At 38.8% G+C, this 26,564-nt stretch overlaps 1 protein-coding gene across 4 annotated transcripts in view; it reads right to left on the bottom strand.

Annotated features, from left to right (window-relative positions):
* LIMD1 (LIM domain containing 1) overlaps nucleotides 1-26,564 on the bottom strand; it is a 516,411-nt gene that overhangs the window by 267,631 nt on the left and 222,216 nt on the right. For 3 of the 4 annotated variants that reach the window (XM_044064671.1, XM_044064672.1, XM_044064673.1), the window contains one exon: nucleotides 5,583-5,650. In XM_044064671.1, coding sequence (XP_043920606.1) covers nucleotides 5,583-5,650 — 68 coding nt within the window. Of the gene's footprint in view, nucleotides 1-3,872; nucleotides 3,950-5,582; nucleotides 5,651-26,564 lie in introns of those variants that run through there. The other variant, XM_044064675.1, reaches the window with a different exon arrangement.

Raw genomic sequence — 26,564 nt, 5'->3', positions numbered from 1 at the left:
CAGCTTAGCTGCCTGCTCTGATTGTACTACTGGCTCTGCTGTTTCAGTTTGAATATCATGGTTGCTTTCCTTCTGCTGCACCTTGCTTTTGCTTCTGTTTTTTAAATGGTAGCTCCATGTAGCTTCACTGCCAGCAGTGTGCTGCAGACAGAACTATCCATCCAAGGAGACGTTGTCCACTCTCCAGCTCAAGTACGTTTCAGGAGTTTGACACATGAATATGGCACAAGAGTAGTTTTGTTGGTATTATTTTCAGCCTGTACTGCTGTGGTGGTGCTGCGGTAGTGCTGTCGCCTGACAGTAAGACGTTGTCCCGTTCGATTCTCAGCTAGAGCATCTTCTGTGTGGAGACATGCATGAATGGGCGCACCTTCGTTGAAGGTTGTGCATCAGGGCTGGCAACTCGGCACATAAAAATCTACTGCCAATCATTAGTGGACCGGAGTTCCGCTGTGGCGACCCCTAACCGGGAAAAGCTGAAAGACACAACATTTTCAGTCTGTTTACACTTTAGGGTAGGGAAAGTCAATGCCCTTTGAAAACAGCAGAGCTGTTTGCCAGAGATCCAGAAATAGCTGTTAAATGTCTGAGCATAAGTGTCAGGGGTTATAATACTTTCAAAAACTGATGTTCGAGGATGTGATGTAAACCATGCATCTTTAACTGAGTTGTTAACTTACTGTATTAACTAATTTTGCATAACCTGTAAGCCCTACCAAGATGCATGTAACATTTTACAGTGCAGTAAGGATTTTCCTGGTAGAGATATGTAGTTGTGTTTTTGCTAACACCACAAAGGTCCTCATTTTGCAAGTTGAGTCCATCACTGGGGCAAATTTATGCGTTATGGCTTCACCCCACAGGGTTACAAACTTGCACATAAGCAGGTTTTCAGGACTGTGGCTTTGGACTTTCAGCTATGATTTTTAAAGCTGACATTTTCAGAGGTATGCCTCATTCCAAAGCAGTAGAGATGGTGTCTTGTGCAGATCCTGACTTGCTATTTCCTTAATGCAAGAAATAGTAGTTTTACATATACAACTGCTCTAACAGTAGATGTTCAAATGATCAAGGTTGCAGTAGCCTTAGCTATATGGGTTATATCCTGCCAAGGATGTAATAGCTTGCCAGCTTCTAAAGCTTTAGGGTACCTACTTCATGCCCAAACTGTCAGGCTGCTTGAGCTGAGCTGACTAAAAGAGAAGTCTGGATGGGAATCTATTCAGAGCTTTACTGCCACCAAAAAGTATGCTCTCCTGAGGCTTTTAAGCATCGATGGTTGGCTTTTGCTTTCCTTTGTTGGGCAAATAAGTTCCCTTTGGGGGAAAAAAATTCCATTTTCTTAATTTTGTTGATAATTTTCTTGATTAGTATCATGAACATCATTTTGATTTCAACTACTGAGATCATCTGTGGGAACTTTTCTTCACAATTAAAAATGGGACTGAGATTTTAACTGCAGCAGCTGAAAAAAAAAGAGTAATCCTGGGTCTGAGTGTCATTACAATGAATTAATTAAATCATGTAACACAACATCTACCAGGAGTTGCCCCGCAATGCAAAAGTGAGGTAAAATTCATAAATTTGCCAAGATGGGGATATCAGAAGAGAAAATCCCAAATGTTTTTCTATCTTCACCTCAGAAGGCCTCTGCTATGCACAATCATTTCCTTCTGTTTTTCAGTGATGTATTGCACATGCAATCACTTAGTCTGTCATACTTCAGCATAGAAATTATTTCTTGCCTGCCTTCCTTCAATATCCCCTGCCTTCTTTGCTAATTTCTGTTGCTTAATAAATACAGATGGCTCTTACATGGATAAGCCAGTCTCACTGCCACTTGTAGAGTAAGTAGCCTAACATACATAGATGCATACAAATTACATATGTGTAATCTAACAACTCAATGTGCCTTTACATAATGCATTGCTAGCATACAGACACAGACAGACAGACATACACATCAATAATGTGCATGCGTGGTTAAAGCATACAAGAAGGACACCAGGGACAAATAGGAAGGGCTAGAACTGAACAGCCTCCACACTTGTACAGATGTCTTCTCTTATTAGCACTTTTTTGCATCAATAATATAATAAGAATAACACTTTGTGGCACTTTTACACAATTACTTTGTACAATACTGATATAATAATATAAAACTAATCTCTGATTAGTTAGTACTGCTGTGCTAAAAGCATCAGTACTGAGGCCCATGTTATTTTCTCTGTTTACAAATGTCACACCTTGGCTGTGTCTTAAACATGCAATTGTTGTCAAATGTCTTTAAGGATTTTTTTCCTTTGTGTTGCTAAGTGCATTTCTTACTTGTTATTGTCTTTGTCATTGTAGCCCATGTTGTGGCTGAAAAGGGTCCCAAGCAAGACCAGTTCACTTACCCAGTTAATAAAGTATAAATAAACAAACAGAAAAAAGGACAAGACAGGAATAATTAAGGAGCTAGTAAAGCACTTTTTAATTCTGCATCATTCATGAGGAAAAAAAAACTTGCCAGCCACTGAAGGCATTGGGAAATGGCAGACAGACTTACTTTGGAGTCCTTTCCTTAACAGTAACTGATGATCGTACATTATATAGCAAGGATCATTCACTGAGTGACAGTTTTTCACACTCAGGATCACAGTGTGGGGGACAGTCTTTCAGTTCCTTTAGAACTACAAAATAATCCGTTTACAAAAAGCCTGTTATTTAACTACTTTTATTTGTTGGAAGTAGCCAACAGCTATTTATAGCATAGAACAAGCTCTGACAGACAAATAAATGAAGTTCAGTCAAGAAAACATAGAAGCAGCTCTGTTACAGAAGGTGTTTTAGATGAAAATGCTTCACACTCTCCTGCCATTTTATCTTAATGGCATGAGAAAACAACACTAGTTCCTTATGTGTAGCACAACTCATACAAAGAGGCATTGAAATGTATTCTGGGAAGAAGAAATGAAAGCAAGAAAACAAGATTACATTACCATGGCAGGCCCCATCAGCTGCCATTTTGTGGGAAACACTTTAAAATTGTAAAAGAGGCACTTGCAGTGATTTTGAGGAATTAAAATAGATCAGAAAACAAAGAAACAATAAAAAAAAAAAACAATTTTTGAGTTCTAAGGTGGAGTTTTTCTTTATCCAGACACTGCTTTGAGATAACTGGGAAAGTGGGCTAGGCTCATCAATGGTCTCCTGGACTGCACACCTGGTAACTACCTATGAACCACAGTGTATGTAGGCATGGCTTCGAGTTTTAGTGGGGAAGCAAACAGTCTCTGTAAATTCCTAATCCTCCAAGGCAGAACATTTAAAAAATTGCTGATGCAAAGGAAAACGCTGAGCAGCTAGTTGCTTCCAGGTGTATTAAAATATAAATATTCTAAACCAAATACATGATGCCACTGTGAATAGCTACTCAGAAGAAACACTGCTCCACAGTCAGAAAAAAAAACTCAGCCAGAGCAGGAACAGCAGCCAATACAGACACACCTTCAGCTACAATTAAATGTTGTTTATTAAAATATTAAGCCTATAGTATAAATAATAAACTAGCTTTCAGACACTGTGAAACAGTGTTCTTCATCTGGGAAATTAACAAAATAGAACCATTCAACTCTCAAACTATTTAAAATAACCTCCATGTCACCTGATCATGGCTGAACATTTAATTTAGAATGGCAACGCATTAAAACACGATTTAAACATAACTACTCTGTTTGCAATTATAAATAAAATAAACAAACACTTATTGCATGGTCATGCATAATGAAACTTTTCATATTGCTAAGCACAATGAAAAACACTGTAAAAAACATAATTAAGGATTTTTTTCCATGTAAGTATATTTTCAGTGATACCATGTCATTCAAGCCATTTTGTTTCACTTGCACTTTAATTCAGCACAATAATTCATTTTTGAAATCCCCACCTCGAATGTTCTGGCTATCTGCAATACATAAAAAACAAAATCCTGCTATAGTGGCATCTTCCCTTGCATAATTTGCTAAAGCACTGTTATTATTACCTTTTTAATATCACACAGATGTGATGGCATGCAAGTCTCTGGTTTTCATAAAGAAAATATTAAATATTTGCAGACAGCAACACAAATCAGCCCCCTTGCTGTCTTAATCATCCCTTCCACTGAGAAATTCCTTTTCAAAGTTTCTGGACACTGGAAAAACTTTTCTTCCTTAATAAAACTAAAATATGTACAGCACTGATATTTAAACATACCTCATAAGTCTTTCCTACCAACAGGAGATGATTTCAAAATTTCTTTTAACTTCTTATCCCTTTCATACATAAATGTAGTTTTACAACATTTGACCACACATTTAGGTCAGATAACAAGCTCCTGCAATTGTGCCTAACTCCACCCCCTGCCACTCTGGTTTCTGGTTTGTAATATAGAACACATCCTAGACTGCTGACCAGCTTGAGCAGAAACAGGCCTATCAGCTATGCTATTCAATAACACTGGGCTAAGCTTACCATTTCATACTGTTTCCTCCACAACTTTTGCTTCCTTTTCAACAACTTGCTTTGAATAATCATGCTCCAGCAACCTCTCATTCTCTGATCACTGATTGATCTACCATGATGTGGTCAAAGATGTTTTTACCTACCCAATAAGCTGTCCATGGGGAACATTTTGTTTATTTCCAAATGGATGACTACTCTTATAATGTAGAACACTGCTGAAGACATTACTTTTGTAAATAAAGAAACCCCAAACATAATGTCATTACCTAAGCAAAATGCTCCATAACTGTCCATAACAGGATCAGACTAGCATCCTGGAAGCAAATCTGTCAAGAAGAAAATCAAGTGTGCCATAGACATTTATCCTTTGGTTGGAGTGTGTGGATAGATCTTGCCACCAGAGAGTCTCCCTGGAGAAGCTGAGGCTAGCCTTATGGAATCAAGAAATCCTGGCCTGGGAGAGGCTAGTTATCAGTAAACATGTTTAATGAGATATGTTTGGCTATCTGCATTTTTCCTTTACAGAAAAGGGATCTTTACAGCTGTACAGATGACTCAAAGTTGAAGTATGATTTGGGTCAACCTGATTTGGGGATAACTGTTGTAAGGGGCCCAAAAAAGAGATGCATCATTCAAATGGCAATCAGGGCAGGATCCACAGTACTGGGGCAACATGATTAAATCTTGAACTCTTCCACAAAGATCTGACCCACTGTGCTATGCACTACCAGATTCATCAGTTTAAAGTAATACAACAAATCCCTGATCTTAGAACATGTTCATCGGCATTCTGGCTGTAGGAAGTTTAGAACTAAGGGCTAAACAGATGATAATAAAACAAAACATATTATTATGTTTCATCTGTCAGTGCACTATCAATTAATGCTTCTTAGTTAAACTGCTCAAGCTTGGTTCTCTGACAGTGTACTACATCACACAAACCTGCTGTGACACAAAATCTCATAACGTGTACCACCCCATACAACATCTTTCGTGATATTACTATTGGGATAACATGCAAGTTTCATTGTTACTACTGCTTCTTACGGCTATAAACCCAAACTCTAAACAAAAGAACATGAGGATAAACTCACCAGGAAATCCTCCTCGCAAAACACTTTACCATTCACAAAGTAGAAGGCCTTCTCTCTCAGTTTTCTACCTGTAAAACAGAAAACATAAGAAGTTAGGTCTGAGGCTTGTAATTCTAGACAGTTAATCTCTTGTCTACAGATAGCATTACATTTATCTTAAAAGAGAGAAAGCAAAAACTAATGCAGCAGTAATTAAACTAAGTGCATACCACACAATTTGGCATTTTTATTTAGTAAATCAGGAAAGGAACACCGGTCTGCCAGTTTTGACTCAAAAGAACTAAAAGCTAAGAGCTTAAAGTAACATCAAAAAGTGTCGGGTCCTAGCATTTAAAGGGATAAACTTATCAGGCCTGAAAAGCCGGGAAGGCTACCCTGTATGGTAGTTTACTCCATAGCCACCAACAATTGTGTTCAGTTTTGCAAACTGAGACGAGCAATTCTCTTGTAAAAATAGTGAATAGGCCAATAAATGTTAACCTCTTTTACTACACGAAAACCACCAGCTTCAAACAGATGACTGAAGAAAATGCAGTTAACACGAAAGCAGTAAGAAAATATGAATGCTGCTTATTAGGCCTTGTGAGAAAAATATCTACAGATACGAATGGTTTGCTGCGTTCCAAAGTAACAGAAAAAAATACTTTTAGACTACATGGTTATATACAACACACCAAAATGAAGAAGTAAACAAAACCACAATGGCCACAGGTCCAAAAGAATCACAATTTAATAAAACTTAGCGCCTTGGCAAAAAAGCCTTCCAAGAGTAAAATGCATTACTTACAAAAAAGCTTAAATAGCTACAAATATCACAATTAAACAATTATTAAATTGCTACCACTAAATTACATACCTCCAATTACATTCCTTATTGAGCCCTAAGGGCTCTAAAGTGCTGTATTTCAAGATGAAAAGAGTTTTTTTTTAAAAAGTTTGTCTTTTACACTTACACACTCCCCTATGCCTACCTCAACCTTTTCCGAAACACAACCTTGTAAATCTTCAGGGTTAGAATTATGCAGGGATAAAAAATGCCCACCCAAAGGACTATCAATTTTTAATTTTTTTATATCCCTTACATGTTCTTGCAAGCGCACCTTTAAACGACTTGATGTTTCCCCAATATAATATAAGTTACAGGTGCACCTAAAAGCACATACGACTCCCTCAGTGCTACATGTATATGTGCCATTAGACACAAACCTAACATTATTAATAAATGAAAAAGAGGAAACCAACTGTTTATAAACTGTACATTTACTACGAGGCATAGTACCTTTACTTACCAAACTAAAAGTGTCTTTCGGCTTTTCCTGGTTAGGGGTCTCCACAGCGGAACTCCAGTCCCCTAATGAGTGGCAGTGGATTTTTACGGTGCCAGCCTTCAAAGAAGGCACACCCATTCACCCATGCACCTACCTGCATGTCTTTAAATGTCACTCGACCGCGAGGAGGACATGCAGACTCCACACAGAAGGCACTCCAGCCAAGAATCGAACAGGAGAACCTCTTGCTGTGAGGCGACAACACTAACCACTGCACCACCACAGCCTACTATTTCTAATAAAAATTAGTATTAATATTACTATTAAACTAATTTTTATTAAACTGCGATTCTTTTGGACCGGTGGCCATTGTGGTTTTTATTTACTACATGGTTATATTCTTGGCCCCTTGTTATTTACAGCGTGCATTAGAGTTGCCACCTTTTCAAATGGCCAAAGTAGGACATTTTCGGGACACACATCAGATTTTACAGGCCGACACATACCCATGGTCAGTACAAAGGATAGAACTTTACTTTTATGCCTAAATGAAAGCTTATTCTTGTAGCAGTTTAGTTACTTATTCTGTTTCTTGTAACATTTACGTATTTTAGATACAGAAATAACTATTTTATGCAACTAATACATAAAATATGGGACATAATTATGCCCTACAATCGCAGGACATTTGCCGTTTTTAATATTTTTGGTAAGGACACAACTGCGCAGAGAGGGACTGTCCCTCAAAAAGTGGGACAGGTGGTAACCCTAGCGTGCATGCTTCCAATGAAAGATATAACTTCAGAGGGGGTGTGATTACAGCTGTCCTTTACTAAGGAACAAAGACCTAACCTATTAATACTCAAAGGATATCTGTGGACCATTTTTGTATTTACATCAGCGTTGCTGTAGCCCAAGCTATTTGAATCCTACCCTCTGGATGAGGAACAGTCAGCTTCATCTTCAGTTTTACAATAATTTAAGCTACATCAGACATTATGTGTATAATACAAAAAAGTATAACAAATATTGTAAAAATTATGCAGTGTTAAGGTACCATTATGAAATTATTCTTAGTGTGCTTGCATTAATTAACAATTAACATTAAAATAAACAATAACAAGAAAGAAAAAAAAACAGAATGAGAGCAGCTGAAATTTGATAAACTAATCAGCCTTTGACGGCTGACTTGAAGATGAAGAGTACAAATAATGTCTCAAAAAGGTATGCCCAGATTATTCAATAAAATTCCAGGATAAGCTGGGACAAGACAGAAAAGGTTCCAGAACCCAAATTATGACCATGTTCTTGAATAAAAAATGACAATATGTCACACCACTTGGAAAAAAAACAGTAAAAGTTCAAAGACCAGCAAGTCAAAGCAAACATTAAATCAAAATATAACACATTCAAACATACACATGGACAATGGCTAATATAGTCAATCAGTGATAGTTACTAGAGGTTGACAAAATCACTCCACATACAGTGGATATAAAAAGTGTACAAATCCCTGTTAAAATGCCAGGTTTTTGTGATATAAAAAAATGACACAACAATAAATCATTTTAAAACTTTTCCTACCTTTAATGTGATCTACAACCTGTACAATTCAATTGAAAAACAAACAAATCTGTTAGGGGAAAAAATATAAAAAATAAAAAAACGTACACTAAGCTGGTTGCTTAAGTGTGCACACCCTTAAACTAATACTTTATTGAAGTACCTTTTGATTTAATTACAGCATTCAGTCTTCTTGAGTACACACTTGCCATCAATTAAAGAGACTCTGATTAACCTCAAATAAAGTTCAGCTGTCCTAGTAGAATTTTCCTGACATTTACTCAGTTGCCTGCTACAGCAAAAGTCATGGTTTGCAGACAGCTTACAAAGCATCAAAGGGATCTCATTGTTGAAAGGTATCAGTCAGGAGAAAGGTACAAAAAAATTTCCACAACATTTGATTTACCATGGAACACAGTGAAGACAGTCATCAAAAAGTGGAGAAAATATGGGACAACGGTGACGTTGCAAGGAACTGGACGTCCCTCTAAATTTGATGAAAAGACAAGATGAAAACTGGTCAGGGAGGCTGCCAAGAGACCTACAGTAAAACTGAAGAAGCTGCAGGAATTTCTGGCAAGTACTGGTTGTGTACTACATGCGACAACAATCTCCCGTATTCTCCATATGTCTGGACTATGTGGTAGGGCTGCAAGACAGAAGCATTTTCTTACAGAGAAAAACATCCAGGCCCAGCAAAAATTTGGAAAACAATACATGCAGTCCCCCAAAAGCATGTGAGAAACTGTGTTATGGTCTGATGAGACCAAGGTTGAAGTTTTTGGCCACAATTCCAAAAGGTAAATTTGGAGCAAAAACAACACTTCGCATCACCAAAAGAACACCATCCTCACGGTGAAGCATGGTGGTGGCAGTATCATGCTTTGGGGTTGCTTTTCTTCAGCTGGACTGGGGCTTTAGTCAAGGTGGAGGGAATTATGAACAGTTCCAAATACCAGTCACTTTTGGCTCAAAGCCTTCAGGCGTCTGCTAGAAAGCTGAAGATGAAGAGGAATTTTACCTTTCAACATGACGATGACCCCAAGCATACATCCAAATCAACAAAAGAATGGATTCACCAGAAGAAAATTAAAGTTTTGGAATGGCCCAGCCAGAGCCCAGACCTAAATCCAATAGAAAATCTGTGGGTGACCTGAAGAGGGCTGTGCACAAGAGATGCCCTCAGAATTGGACAGATTCGGAGCTCTTTTGCAAGAGTGGGCAAATATTGCCAAGTCAAGATGTGCCATGCTGACAGACTCCTACCTAAGAAGACTGAAGGATGTAATTAAATCAAAAGGTGCTTCAACAAACTATTAGTTTAATGGTGTACACACTTATGCAACCAGCTTATTGTATGTTTTTTATTTTTTATATTTTTTCTCCTAATAGATGTTTGTTTTTCAACTGAATTGTATAGGTTACAGGTCACATTAAAGGTGGGAAAAGTTTTGAAATGATTTCTTGTGGTCTCATTTTTCTATATCATAAAAACCCGTCATTTTAACAGCTGTGTATACACTTTTTATAGCCATTGTATGTAGCCTGGAAGTCTGAAAGACATCTCCACCTAGTCTGGCAAGACTGACAAAGTTTAACAAATTCTGAACACAGGCAGTAGGACCATACCCAATCTCAAAGTCTGTGGAAAGCAGTTTTAGACAGGCTAGAAAATTAACAATGTAAAATTTTAAGAACTCTGAGGCTACATATCTAGGATAAGAATTGCAAACCATATGTAGAACTTCCATTGAAGAATGCAATGACAGCAAAATGATATAATGCAGCAAGTTGCAACTGGATGTGCCAAGCTGGAAAATGCCAAACCAAGCAACTCCCAACAGCAGACAGCATTCATACATCTGGTAATGAGTCACAGTAAACCACAGTAGTCAAACTAGGTTCAAAATTTCAGCTTGACAAGATGATAAATCACAAAAAATACACAGCATCCTGACACAAAATAACACAGAAACTGTCCATGTTTCATCAGCAGGCGGCCAAATGTAGCCACCTTTAAACATGCGTGTTCACTGTGTCAACTTTTTTCTTAAATCTATGCATGGAGGCAACAGCACTGACATAGCACCTTAAGTCTCTTCTCTTTGAGGCTAACACTTTGAAGTTCATGTTTCTAGTCCACCATATGAGCAAAACAATAGATGCTGAATTTCTACTGCAGGGCCAAGTGACAGCTATTAAGTCATGTTTGTTTCACCTGAAGAATATTGCCCAAATAAAGCATCCCATTCCATCAGAGACCATCTCAAAGGTCACCCATACTTTGGTCTCTTCATTGCTGTACTATTGCAATGCTCTTTACCTGCAAACTGTGCAAAATGCAGTGACACTTTTATTAGTGAGTGGACTAAAACAGGCAGGGAAAAACTGACCAGTCAGATTGTTAGTTACCTATGCATCAAATGTGTTCCAAGCAAAGAAGAAAATTAGGGAAAACTGCCTAAACCTCACATTCATTCATTGATCCCATCTTCACAGCCTTCAAAATCTCACTGGCAGCCATTTTCTTACCATTAACTGATTTGTAATGGAATAAGACTGCAGTCAGTTTCCATGTATCTCTAATGGGAAAATGAAAGAAGTCTATCAAAAAGGGCTTTTGTTACAGGAATTATATGCAAAATTAATGGCTCCTCTATAAAACTGATAAAACAACTAAAATGCTTTCCAATACTTCTTTGAACAGATGCCTGTAACACTGCCAAAACTTAACATTTTGAGCTCAGATTTTCAGCATACCATTTGTGGCCCATCACCACCTGAAGCTATATAACTAGAATCCAAAACATGATTTTTGAAGACAAAGAAAAAAAAAAACAGGAGTGACATGAAATGAGTCAATACTGTAATGTTTTCAGTTAGTACAGTTCTTTTAGACATACCTCCTTTTGCATTAAGTATAGATGTCCAGACATTTTACTTCCTGCCAGGTCAATCCTTTAATATAAAGTAAAAATGCTATCATAACCAAGAAAGGTCTAACACCCACATAAAGTAACATAGCTTGTAACAAGAACTATCAGTGTGTGTGTGAGTGTGTGTCCTCTGTCTCTCTCCGTTTCCTTTTCCAGAATGCTGCTGCTCTTTAAAAGAAAAAAAATAACAACACCGGCTTTGCACGTTTTTCCACACTGCATCTTTTCCTGAAATAAGTACATGTTATGTACAGCTTTTACTGAAAAAATTCAGCTTTTGTAGACCTTTTCTTACTTCTACCCCTTTTCTAGATCTCAAATGAGTTTTAATCATCTCCCCCAAAGAAACACAGCTTGGGTTGAAGGTATATTCATTTGGTTACACTACTCATTCCGCAGCCTTGACAGATCATCTGGATTTGCATTACTGACCTCTCCTGTCCTGGACTGTCATATTGTAGAGCAGCAATCCCAAACACCATCTGAGAAGCATACTGTTTTGTCCACTCACTCTGAAACCACTTTGAGGGTGAGTAATCTATAATCCTTGCGCATTTTCCATCATACAGGTAGAACTAAAACTTTGGACAGCCCAAACTATTACCAAATATTTGTTTTCCACAGCTGCATATAATTCTGCTCTTGGCTAAATAAAGTCCATCATTAAGATATTCTACTGGATGCTCCTTTCCCTTTGAGGAGTCCTAATTATTGACTGCAGGACAAGCTATTGCAGGAGGTCCACTCAGGGCCGCCTTGAGCTTTAAGAATGCCAGCTCACAAGCATTCAAGCTTACAAGCAAATGCACAAATAATCATGTATGGTTTGCCTTTTCAGTAAGATCTGAAAAAGGATGGCTGTTGTGCTACAGTGAGAGACAGAGTTTCAATAATACCCCACCATCCCAAGGAATGCTCTTACCTGCTTTTTTGGTAACAGGGGTAAGGCCATGGCCAAACAGCCTTCAGCTTGGTAAGATTCGAAAGAGGAGTGGTTATTGTGCTACAGTGAAAGACAAAGTTATAATAATACCCCACTGTCCCAAGAAATGCTCTTACCTGCTTTTTTTTTTGGTAACAGGGGTAAGGCCATGGCCGAACAGCCTTCAGCTTGGTAAGATCTGAAAGAAGAGTGGTTATTGTGCTACAGTGAAAGACAAAGTTATAATAATACCCCACTGTCTCAAGAAATGCTCTTACCTGCTTTTTTGGTAACAGGTGTAAGGCCATGGCTGAATAGCCTTCAACTTGACAAGTTCTTGCTGGCTTTTGCCATCAGCCACCCCAAATCAAGATACACTTCGTATGCTGATCTCACCTAACTTTTTTTGCCTTTCTAGCTAACTCTGCTATTTACAATTTGCTCAGCACATCCTTAACATACTGAAAATGTACCTACCAAGACCTAATGTACCCTGCAATATTATCACTGTAAGCAAGAGCATAGTCTCCACCTCCTCCCAGACTGTGATCTACTGGCCTCTGGAAATCTGCTGAAGTACATTTCATCACAAATACATTGTTGTTAATTCACATAACCCAAAAAGGATAAAAAAAAAAAGCTGACCCCCCCTCCCTTGCTGTTGGTTTCAATAGTGAATGAAAGTAACCCTTACCTTAACAGTAGTCAAATATTTGCCCCCTCTCATGCTCTAAGGCACCTGCTGTCCTAAAAATGGGGTAAGCAGCAGACTCTGTGAGACTATACATTTTCCTATGTTGTACACAGAATCTGTTGCTCCTACCTTTACTTGGCACCAGCACTAACAATTATGACCAGTGACTGCTAGATTCACTAACTACCTTCGAATCGAACATCTTCTGCAGTTCCTCACACATGCTGTGCTTGACTTACTCAGGCATCCTTTAAGGAACCAGTTTCATTAGAAATTTGATTCATTTATCTACATGATGCTCCATCAGTTAGGCTTAGCAATAAACATGGCCTCAAATTCTTGTAGTATGAACATATCTCCAAAGCTGTAGTTTTCTGGGCCTGGCTAAGGGATGGCTTCTCTGAAAGCACTATCTCATGCACCGAGATGTCAAACCAGGCCTCAGGGAGAAGGTCTACCACAACGCCCACTCTATTTACTCTTGTAACTTATTACAGATATTGAGTGCAGTTTCTTTCCATCATGGTAGTGTTTCATCACATTAAAATGGCAGACGTGTCCTCCTACCTGAAACTTCACCACAGAGTTAAAATCACTTACTTTTCTCACAGTACTGAAGGAGCCATCCCATTCTGCCCTCAGGTTATTGTGTTGAAGATTAAGAGCAACTGCCTCCTGCCCAACAGTATTCTTGGGCTCTAAATGTCCTATCATACCACATTTTCTGCTGCTCCTAAGTTCTTCTGAGCCAACCCATGGGTTCATCTAAGCCTAGGTCTGAAACACAGGACATATGCCACAACAGACTCCTTGTAGGAATCACATTCACTAGCTCACTCACCAAAAATTAAATCAATGGTCCCTCTCACTGTGTGAGACCCATTGCCCTTTGGCCGTAAAGTAGCTCAAATGGGGGGGGGGGAGAGTACTCGAGATGCATCTCTGCATGCAGAGAGGAGATGGGATACGTACTTGTATCACTCCTACTTAATCTTCTACAAATCCTCACAGCATTGTCTTAATAATACAGTTGAACCTATTCATGACCATCTGGTTGTGGATGGGAGGGGTCTCTAGCCGTTTCACCCCAAAATACTTCCATAAGAAATTGGCAGCCGCCACTTGCCAGCATTTCCCATGGAAAAACACCTTGCTGAAAATCTGTAACAAAACATTTGACATGATTTCCTCCTCAACAGAAAACACAATGGCCACTTTAGGCTACTTAGTAGCACAGTCACTACTAAGATATACATCTTACTTGTAGTGCTTGAGATACTAAGATGTCTCACAATGTCCATAACAAGTCACTGTAAAGGCTCCTAAATAACAGGCAAAGGCAGCAAGAAGCTCTGACTTTGTCTTCTGCCTCAGCAATCTTTGGGTAATACTGCTCGGCTCTGTGGTGCAGATAGATAGAGCCCCGAGTGTAACCCAGACAAACCACACTCAAATAACACAAGAGCCAGCTAGGGCAGGGTAGGGTGAGAACTGAACAGCTTACAACCAACCGATAAGGAAGGATTGGTGATTTCCCAGTGGGCAGATGGTCCAATGCAAGTGAAGGTCTGCACAACACCAAAGGCCGTAATTGGGAGGGGGGGCATACATTATCTTTGTGCTCCCAAGCTAGTGATGGCAGTCCTTGTGTGTTGGTGTGTGTTTGTGTATTGGGGGGTATAGCAAGCCCCTGTGGTGATAGAGGTGCTCATGCCAGTAAGCAGGAGGTGCGGTTAGGACCTCAAAGAAATATCTCCATAGCTTGTATCCAACATAATGCAAATTGCTGACTGGGGGAGGGGACTGCCATGTAGTTTCACAGACGGGGAGAGAAAAGGATGGATGCCATAGGGTCCCAATCGGAGGGGGGGGAGTAAGGCAAACTTGATGTTGATAGGACAAGGGTGCAATCCTGCTGTAATTAATATGTGGATGTCCTCCAGAAAGATCTCTCCTTCATAGTGGGGACACTCAGTGCAAGGAAACAAACTGACGCAAGTCCCACTGGAATAGGCTTAATGGCCTGCAGGCGCAGTGATTTAGAGCACTGACATCCAGCCCTTCCATGTCAGTGGGAAGCACAGATCCCCTAATAATAGCTTGAGGGTGTAAACTATGGTAGTCACCCTACTCCTGCTCAAACCTCACTAGCATATCTTAAAATGACCAAAAAAATGTAAAATAATGAAGTGATTATTACAGAATTGCTCAATGAGAAGTAAAACAAATCCAAAACAACTTATCGTGACTGTTAGAGTGGTGGACTAAGTAAAGAATATCTCATTAGGAAGCAAAAGATGAAAGAGGCGAGAGGACTGGTGATATCCCTATCAACAACTGGATTCGACAAGTGGCTTAAGCAAGAGTCACGTCATGACCAGAAAATCTCTGTACTTGAAAATCAATAAAAAATTATAATTCACGTATAAAATGTCAATGATGCAGGGATGGGTAAACTGTGCTGCTTGTGAAAACAGTAAATGGAAGCAAAGGAAACGGAAACCACACAAATTAGTTTACAGAAAGAGAAGAATATTTTATCTTAATAAAACATTTCACCAGATATGGTACATGAAGGAAGAAGAGCACTGTACACTGTAAAATGCTGCATAAAAGTCCCTAGTGTATATGGTTTTGCCATACAATGTGCCTTTCTAATTCATTAATGCTAAACAAATCCTCACAGTAAGTTTTATGCTGCGACTGTGGAGCAAAACCACTAGATGGCAGACACGTACCATTATCCAAACATCTGTTTATTTGAATATTTTATATCTAGGTGGCACAGGCAAAGGGACTCCATTAGGAAGATGGACAGCTGCATGTGACCCATTGGTCTCTAGCTGGCCACCACTAGAAAACAAACTTTCTGGTGCTGCTCAAGCCTTGTAGTAGCATCTTACTTCTTTTCCAGCACTCTGCCAATATAAATTATGCACAAGCATCCTACTGTTGTGTTTTATGCATGTATGTCCTGAGAAATGAAAAGCCTGGGCTACGGCCAGAAACTGAGTGCAGGCTCTTGGGACTATCAGCTACTGTCTCACTTCTCCAATGTTAACTCTTCAGTAGTTCACACTCTGTAAAAGAATCCACTGCCACAACAGACTTCCACTGCTTTTGAGTCAGAAGCCTCATTGGTTATGGTAAGGTTAGAGCTGAAAGCTGTGCCTGTCTCAACTCTTTCTTTGTTATCCTCCCGTTCCCCTTTCTAAGGGAGTCAAACATCTTCTGACAACTGTGGCTCAGATTCAGACTTGACACTTCTATCTCTCTCTTCTCCTGAAGTAGCCCTTCGAATGCAAGTCAAACAGCTTTTGACTGCTACAACTCAGACTGACGCTTGTTAATACTGCCTAGCTTTTCCTCTGAAATAGTCATATCACCAGCCTCTGCTGGAGGTGTGGGCACTGATTGCGCTGACCCCCTGCTGATCTACCCATACAAATGTCTCAATGCCTGTCTGCATGCAAAGGCAATGTATCATCAGAATCACTTCCTATTAACAAATCTCCAAGAATGCTACAAAACACTGCTACCTGCTTTTTCCTCTCAACTCCTTGTCCCTAGTGCAAGTGAATTCTAGCCAATGACATCTGAAAATGCATCCCTCCTATGGCCTTAACTACAATGGACTTAACAACACTTACTCCTGATCTGTTACTTCTGTCTCGTAGTAATAGTTTCCTTTCTCTCCTCCAGGATAGGTTATAGGCTTCATGGTAGTCTGGAACGGTTGCTGTCTAAAATTAACCCACCACTACAGTGGCATTACCTTTGATAGTTACTTAATTTTGATTTTGCTTCCACTACATTGCTGTGGTCATTTGGACTGTACATGACCGACATGATTACACCAGAAATATTTAACCTCAGCAACCTAGTATGTAAAGGAATCAGAGGTTCCTCTTTTGCCTGTGGAACCTGGTGTGGTGGTTCAGTTTGCCCCTAATGGGTTCACTTATGTCAATGTACATTGCTAGGTAAATCTCTCCTGCGCAGTTGTGCCTTGTTGGCTAGGTAAAATCCACTAATTCTACCCACTTCCTCAACACCATTAACCAGAATTTCATATCCTTGGGCAAGTACAGAGTGCTTGCTTCCTTATTATATGCTCTCCAAACAGCTTAAAGTCATAATCTGACATTCACTCACCTACATATTTCTGCGTGCTTAGTTATGCAATGAAATTAATGAAATTAGATGACTTAATAAATAACCAGTCACAAACTTTTGAAACTGTCCTCTGTTTTTCTCCTGTGCTCTGTAAACTTTTTTAGGAGTTAATTTAAAGCATTCATACAAACATTTTTTTTTTAACTTTACCATAATCCGGATGGTCAACCCATGTAAAAGGCTTTATTTCTTACTTCCAGGCTCGTTAAAGTCCAAATACTCCTGAGATGAACACAATGAATGATGGATCAACTGTTGTGGTGTTTTTCAAATAAATAGTCGCTTTACTTGAAGAAACTTCAGAGGGGTGTTATGGAATGAGTCAAGACAGTGAGGTATTCAGCAAGCACAGTAGTTTTGGACTGCGTTAGATAATGAAGCACTGGCCTCTGAATTCCTACTGTACCAACATTTTAAATCCAATTAACTTCCCCAAAACAAAGTTGCTTAGATTATATGAGACTGTTCCAACCTAAATAAGGTAACACAGCATGTGACAGGAAGTAATAGTCAAGGGACCTCCAAGCTCTGTTAATGTGTGTGTGTGTGTGTGTGTGTGTGTGTGTGTGTGTGTGTGTGTGTGTGTGTATATATATATATATATATATATATATATAGTGTGTGTGTGTATATATATATATATATATATATATATATATATATACACACACACACACACACACATTTGTGTGTGCCCCCCCTTTCTGAAACAGTCTCACATTTCATAGCTCTATTGCACTTTTATATAAAAAGTAGATACAAGTTTTGTACAGTTTCTTCACATCTTTGCTGCATTTTTACTGAAAGAAACTATAGACGCTAGAACTTTTACATTTCCCTTTTTTTCTTCATTTTACTGAAAAACTGTTTTTGTGCAGCTTTGCATACTGGCTATTTAAACATGTGGCTTTCTTCTGCTGTATTATGCAGTTATAATACTGGTATCTTCACCTTCAAGATGGACAATTACAGCATATGTTGCAGTCAATTTGCTTCACACTTTTTTCATATTTATAAAGACTGTAAGGTTTCTGGGTGTTGTGTTTGCAGATCTGTTAATATTTTGTCCCTCTATGAATGCTTAAAATGTTTCTTGATTACTCCCAAGGTTACACAACTTACTCTGTAACACATTTTAGCTTTGCTTTGAAGATCTTGCATTCCATCAGCCACTGATGTCCCTCCACTCACCACTGTCCTGCATTCCAAGGCTGACAACCTATCAGGTCTTATGAACCCATATCATGACCATTTTTCTCTCCTTTTTTCTTATTTTTTATCCGCTTGTTTATTTTTACAGGATTATATATTATACATTAGTTATTAGTTAAAGATAGCTTTGCACCACTCTCTAATCGATTTCAGGTATAGCCTCCACAACTACATAACGAGCACAAATGGAGGCCTTACCAGGGACATCTCGAATATAAAATGACCAATTTCTTGCTCTGCAAAAACAATGCCCAGATAATACAACTGAACACACAGCTCTCCATGAGCACCACACTTCTACAATGGCTGGAACGGAACAGCTTAGATATAATGGTCTCTCATTCCTGTCTACCTTCTCATCCTATACTCCAATAATGATCTCTCATTCCTGTCTAACATATACGTACATCATGGAATCAATCTCTCCTAAATGCAAGACACTGCCTTTTGCACAGTACCTTTGACTACTACCGTTATGACTGGGACACAGTTGTATCCAGTCATTATGAAACTCCTCCCTTTCATTTAAGACTGCTGCTCCACTGTAATGCTCCCTGTAGAGAGACTTGATTTTTCAACCAGCATGTCCTCCCAATGTTGAGCTTGAAACATTAGGCCCTGTACTGTTCTCAGAGATATTTTACAAGTCAAAGGTTACCATATGAACCCACATTCTTCAAAATGACTCTCTGTAGGTTTTCTGTTAATTCGTTTGTAACTCACCATATCCGTTTTGACCTTACTCCATGTCTTTTAGCTTTTTCAACAGCTTTATGTGCCATACTGAATGAATAATCTTACTAAATTCCAGACATCATCTCAGTTCTTCTTATATAAAGCATTTGTAATCCAGTCATAACACTCAGTACTGATGATGTCGACTTATGTATGGCAACTCACTTGCCTTTAGGCATCTTACAAGCCTGTGCTAGATCATCTATTATAACCCTAAAAATCAGATGTCAGCATAGCTGCCTCCCCAGCCCATCTACCATTTCACTGCAATTCATCTCCTGTCCCAACTAGGCATTCTCTAAAATCACCATCCCCCCACAAGTTCGTTCTCCACAGTATCAAACATCTACTGCTATCATGCTTTTTGAGATCTCCTGTGTTACATGAACAGGACTAAGAAAGGGTGATTCCCCAGCATTCAACTCTTACAACAAATCAGTCACTGCCAACTATGCTGCTGTTCATGGGACTATTACATTCTAGGTCCCTTTCCATACTCGCTAAATGTACCCTTATAAAAAAGGGCACAATAAAGTCTTTTCTTCTGATTCTCCCAATATATTCTTGAAGGAAGGTCATATTCTACTACACTGGAAGCCTACACAGACTAAAACGCTGCAAATCACTACCTCTCCCACTAAGTCAGTGATAGTTGCTGCAACCTCTCTTCTCTCACTCTTTCTTTCCTGCTTGCTGCTGCTCAGTCCACCACTTACTTTTACAGCATAAGACTACCCCCCCAAAGACACTGTCTCTTACAATCTCCATATAATACTCACTATGCATAAATCAATGGCTCAGGTTTCATTTACACTGCTTACAGGTGCTTACTCTTCTGGCATCACTTGCTCGTTTCATTCTTGTGTTTCTTCTCCAACTTCTTAGCAGTAACTACCAGCATTGACCAGCTTTATTTCCACTCTCCACTACATTTTTTCCTTTCCTGCTATTTCAGCTGTTGAACAGGAGGTGTTCAGTGAACTATCCTTGATTCCAAAGTGGATTCCTTTTCTTCTGAAACAGACATGAGACATGCAGCACACACTTTCTCTTGCTTAGCTGACTTACTTCCATTTGCAGAGGTATGGTTTTAAGGGACTCTTCACCCCATACTGAGTCAAGAAATACATAATTTCCCAGTGTGGCTATTTATTAACTCACATAAGGTAATACATGCCACAACAAAACCTCATCTGAATAAACAATATGAAGAAATATCACCACATAACATCACCTTCTCTTGTTGCCAGTCAGCATTACTCTGCCCACTTTGGCCTGTAACTGATCCCAAGTGGTATATACCACGCCTTCTTGGTCAAAGCGACCAATAACCAAATAAGTAACAATAACTGTTGCCTTCCCCAATTAACAGGGTGATGTCAAGAGACCCCAAGATATCTCCATGATTTTGTAGGGTGGTATTATATACACTAGTGACCCCTGACAGAGGCCGATGAATCAAAGGGGAGCCCAAATGTGGGTGCCAGTCTGCTCTGTGACCAGGAAAGTGAATCAGCCAATACGGAGAGAGGGTGCTAGGGGCATAAGCGTCACCCCACATGGGGATGGTACCTATGTTCTTCATGGAGAGGGGCAGTCGGTGCTGATCACAGACTCGCTCTAACAATGACCGTCTAACTATGGTCAATAAGGGTACCTGGGTTTCTACATGGCTCGGCTTGCAAAAGCCCTAGGACCATTAGCCTAGTAACCACCTATGAGACAGTCCACTGAAGTTCCAGATATGGTACTGGCACAGCTTTAAATAGTAACGTCAAGAGCCACACCCCCTTTATGACCCCACTGAAAATAAGATGTTTGCTTGGCAAACAGCTTTGTCAGTGTTAGACTCATCAAGCTTGTCAATTTGGTGTAAGCCTGTAAAACAAAGAAGGGCCATTCTGTTATTTATATTCACACAACCTGAACACAAGTTTTCTCCTATTCCATACTTTTGCCCAAATCCTCAGGTATGAATAAACAACTTGGCAAGAATTTTATATATTTATATAAAAAGGAAAATTGAAACATTTCACAAAAATAACACCAGTGTGAATGTTTACAGCAGTGAAAGAACAGCTTGAAGAAGGAGTATATGCTATAGGGGAAAATTATGGGAGTAAACTGCTCAAGTTTAGTGCAGTCACATGATCCCCATGCAGCATTTGTTACATGATTATACTTTCAACAGTTTTTTTTCATATTCTCAAACTCACTTCTAACAAAATGTACATTACTGGGACAAGGTCAGCTAGAAATGGAAATACCACACCCCAGAACTGCAAACTGTATCGAATACTAAACTTCCATCACAGTGCGGACCTAGAAATAGGTGTTACCATGGATCCTGCAGGAGGGCAGGTTCATTAGCCCAATGTGTTGGCATGTAGTAGATCCATCTCTCACCTACCTTGTCCCAGTTAACTTCAGTTCGACAGCACTAATATAAATGTTATGAACACACACTCTGTCTTTCTATCTTTTAAGCAAGACCTACTGTTGATGATCTGCCATGAAGCATTTACATTTACTAATCTAGGATGGGTTACTTGAATGCTGTGTTAACAAATGACAGCAAACCGGCATTTTTTCAACTAGGTTGTATCATTATATTTCCTTCTTATGAAGCTAACTGGCCCACTGTCAAAAATCTGCTTTCATGGCTGGACAGCAATGATAAAAACTAGGGGCTTTATTAACTGACTTCACAGCAGGATTATATTTTACTTCTAGTGGTGTTACTACTGAAAACTGCTGTCAAAGCAATCCCTGTGCTTTTAAGTTATAAGAATATTTCTTATAAAGCTTTCAAGTGATATTCAGGTTTAACACATTATTTAAAAAACAAAAAGCAGAAATAAAACAATTTGAAAAAGCATGGGTCTGGAGCCTATTTAGTTCATTTAGCCTTATTGGCTTTGGCAAAACTTGGCTAAAGCAGTGATGTGCAGATAAAAAGTAAACCGATGGATGAATAAATGCATTTCACGCAAACATCATAGCAGGAAGAAAAGAAAGAAATATTTTTTGTTTTAATAAAAACCCCTCAAAGTTGAACTTTCTCACATATGTATTTATAAATGCAAAACTAATTATATCCCACAATGATCTCTGCTGGGCCCCTTAGTAAGAACCATACATTTTCTGATCCTGGGTGAGATGCCTGGGAACTTACACTAATCTTGAATATCAAAGCCATATATTATGGGAACATTTCTAGTCGCTGCTTGGGAAATCAATGCAGAGTAAGCAAAACACAGATAAATGGGATTTCATGAAAAAAAAGCTCTGCAGGATTTAGCTATTTGCAGTTTTCTTCGTGATCTGTACAATGTGTGTATGTGCAATATTTAATACCACCCCCCCCACACACGAGCATGTGTGTCTGTGCATTCTTCACCTCTGCTCCATCTGACTTGGTTGTAAGCCTTGTTGCCTTTTTGGAATAGATGCACAGAAGATGCTGGCATACAAAGACAATTAAGATATCATCATTTGTCTAATAAAGTTACTTGACTAACCAATCTGAAACTGTCTGCTCTTTTGCCTTAGCGTTTTCTTCTTACTTATTTTATTTCTTTCTGAAGCGCCTCCTCAGATTTACAGTTACTCTCTACAGCATGCAGTATGGCATTAAATGCTTATTCTATGCACCAACATCATTACCCACAGAACTTGCTGACAGCTACAATTATTTCACTTTTCCACTATACTGCAAAGTACTTGTTTAAAGTACAAGAATGTTTTGGTTAGGCTACCTCTCTCCATCCATTCTACACATAATCATCTCCAAACTATTTCCATGACACAAAAGGACAAAGTCCAGTTTATGACCAAACCAACAAAGGATCAATTAGTTATTTGTGCACTGGAGGAGCTGGGGGGGGGGGGTGAGTGGTTACAGCCAGCTCACCCATCAAATGGATGGAATGCAGACTGATCTGTTATTGTACTTACCTGCAGTACAAAATAATGCAGTAGGATTATAGGGACATGATGTGCTGGGATGCACTGAGCAGTGCTTCCCAGTGCAGATAAGGCCTGCTACCTGCTGTATGGGTCAGTACTGTCTTCACACCATTCAGTGGTTTGCATACCATGTTTGCAATGAGTGGACTTAAAGTGTAACAATTCAAGTGAAGCGCTGACTATAATGCTGTACCAGAGCTAGGCTGTGCAGTTCCCTTTCGCCTGACAATAGGTTCCATCTCCTGTTGTCCCTCCCCCTTGGGGCAGCCTTCATTCTCAGACAGAGGGGGTAAAATGTGCTTTGGTAAGTTTTCTGATTTTCAGAGCACCACTGTGGACAAAATAACATATTAAAAAGCAATCTCCCAGGAAATGAGCAAAATTTCACCCACCCACATCTCCCACAAATTAATTGAGCACAAAGACAGATGAAAAAAAAAAAAACTCAGCAAATTCTGCCATGTTCTGGCAAACTGAGAAACAGCTTTGAAAAAAATGTTTTAGCAAACTTTCCGAGAAAAATGTGCTTAAACAAAACTTACTAACATTTCTTTCATAATACCCAACAGATGAAGAATCACAAATGTATAACCTTCATACACTGTGAAGGCTTCAAGAATTAGGAAAACTCTACCCCTGAAGGCTTGCTTGTGCTTTTTTGACCAACAGCATGTTGAACTAAATTTATGTATGGGCTCCAATACATATTAATTAATTTTCTAATTATCCAGTTAATCTATTTTTGGGACCAAAGGGATGTTAAAGCCAATACCAGCACTCAGGTCGATGCAAGGAAATGAGGCAAATCCTGAACAGGGTGTCAATCCAACACAGGATACACACACACACACACACACACACACACACACACACACACACACACACACACACACACACACACAACACTTTAGGTATCATCAATGCACCTACAGCATACCCTTTGAGTGTAGTGGAAAACAAGGCACCCAATGAAAACTTACATGGACAGAGGGAAGAGGTACAATTTCTACACAAAAGGCACCCCATCCAAGAATCAAATTGCAGACTCAAGTGTTCTTACCACTAAGCTACTCTGCCACCCTGTATCATTATACTGCATGGGAAAACTCTGTAATGCCCATTAAATGATGGTTAATACCCAACCAGTAGAGAATTTTGAAGACTAAGATGACATGTTACTAATACTACATTAATTAACTCATCCTGTGCAATGCAAAGTTAACTGCCCCGATAAACCACAGCCCACATCTGGGATAACAAGCAACTACTATACTAAGTTAAATACACATCATAATAATCATCCTGTATACATGCTGTCAGTATCTATTCAGTAAATGCTTACTAACTTTAGAGTACAGCACTTAATTCATTCACTACAAAGCTTGTTGACATGTACAGTGACAGTTTCTGGTAGCTGGTACCTACAAAAACTTGTAACCATATCACGGACTATTCTAGCGGTTTTTGTCCTTGTCTATATAAGGCTGTTTACCCAAACTGACTTGAAATAGCCTAATGAAACTTTCAAAGAATGATACAAAGACATGAAACTACAAAACTTCATCTGGCTGAGCTCCTTGGTCCAAATGCAATGGCATAGGTATCGCCTGAATTTTGATTGAACACCATCACAGAACCTCACTTTTTCTGTCATATTTTAAAAGGCTTAAACCTCCTTTCTACACAGATATATATATATTATTAGGTCCGATATATGGCAGCCTTAACATTTTTACCCTGCAAAACCTTACAGCTAAGCTTTTGCATGAAACAAAGTTTTGGAAATGTTACAGTATGCGAATTTCTAATAACTATTGTAACTTAGATATGATCCTACCAACAGAGCGGTCACATTTCTGTAATGGATTAAGATTATTCTTCTGTACTTTCCAGAAGATGAAAAACACTGCCGACATAGCTACACCTACTGTATATAATTGCACATATAGTGATTTTGGTTTTCATGATGTATTTATTCCTAGACTAACTACATCAACCCCCTCTCCTTTTTCACTCCAAATTAAAGTTGCAAATGTGGTTGATTTCAATTATTCTTTGTACTTCTAACCAATACTGCAAAATGTCGCAGTTTCATAAATTCATGTTCTAAATGCTGTCAATTTAAGATCTTTATCATTATTTACTGTACCGAATATGTACCCGTGGGCTGAGCTGGAAAATGGTCCATTTTTATCCCGATTAACAAACAAACTAAGTAAATACACAAAGCATGCATTTTCTGTTTTAAAGGTGAAGAAAACTGCTTTTATCTTGAATACCTGTATGTCCTTTTTGCCTTGCCAAAACTTTTTTTTCCCTGACTCTAATATTAACATTGACAGACATCACATTTTGAGAAACACATGCTGTTTCTAGTTTAGATGTCATACCAATGTAACATGGATTGGATTCTGATCTTTGATTAGGACAGCAAGAACACATTATATGTGGCTGTTATGATGTGACTAGAAAATATCTAAACAGCTTTGTGGCTGCATTGTGGTCTTAACCAGTACAGTACATGACTATATACCTAAAAAGCTTGAGATTTTTTACCAAAATTATCAGGAAAATATGTATGACACCTAGCCTTATGAAGACCTCAGCTTCACACCCGTGTGCTATTTCATACATGCCTATGACACAGGTGGCTGCATATTTACAAAAGTAGATAATGTCACTTCTACAGACAAAATGTATTTATTTATATATATATATGTGTGTGTGTATATGCGTGTGTGAGTGTGTGTGCACAGTCGACTCCCATAGACAAGAGAAAGGTGGTTCACACAGCCTACCTTGACCTCGCCAAGGCTTTCGACACCATTCCCCACTCGGGTATTACAGAAAAACTCACCAGCCTGGACATAAACCCCTACGTCACGAGATGGGTTGCCAACTGACTTACACACAGAACTCACACGGTAAGAATAGCGGGCTCCAGGTCCGACTCTAAACCAATCACAAGTGGTGTCCCGCAAGGTTCGGTCCTGGGACCCCTACTGTTCGGCATATACTTCTCAGAAGTACAGGCAAACACAGGAGGACTATGGCTAAAACCAAAAAAATAGGTGTGATGGTGCAAAATAAATCGTAAACCAAAAAAAAAAAAAGCACCAAGGGAACCGTAGATACTGTTTTTTAATACAATAAAAAAATAAAATCCTCCAGAATTAATTATGTTAAGCGCTTTCATCATGTTAAAATGACTTAATCAGAACAACTAACCGAAAATACAATCCATATTTAAATACTCCCCACCAAACACTGCAAACCAATTAATAAACTAATTAATCAGCGTTTAAACATTTAAAGCACCAAGTACCAAAATGTTGAATTTTAAACATGAAATTTATATACATCAAATAAAATTTTCCTAATATTTTATTTATACATTTTTTGTTATATTGTATATGTATATTCACATAATTCATAATTTTATATAAAGTTTTGTCTATGTAAAATAATACATAGTTAAAAAATGTATTTAGTTCAAAAACAACTGAT

Source organism: Protopterus annectens, chromosome 3.part0 (assembly GCF_019279795.1).
Source record: "Protopterus annectens isolate FY-2018-M chromosome 3.part0, PAN1.0, whole genome shotgun sequence".
Taxonomy (NCBI): Eukaryota; Metazoa; Chordata; order Ceratodontiformes; family Protopteridae; genus Protopterus; species Protopterus annectens.
Note: the sequence above shows the minus strand (reverse complement) of the source record. Positions and strands in the feature narration are given on the sequence as shown.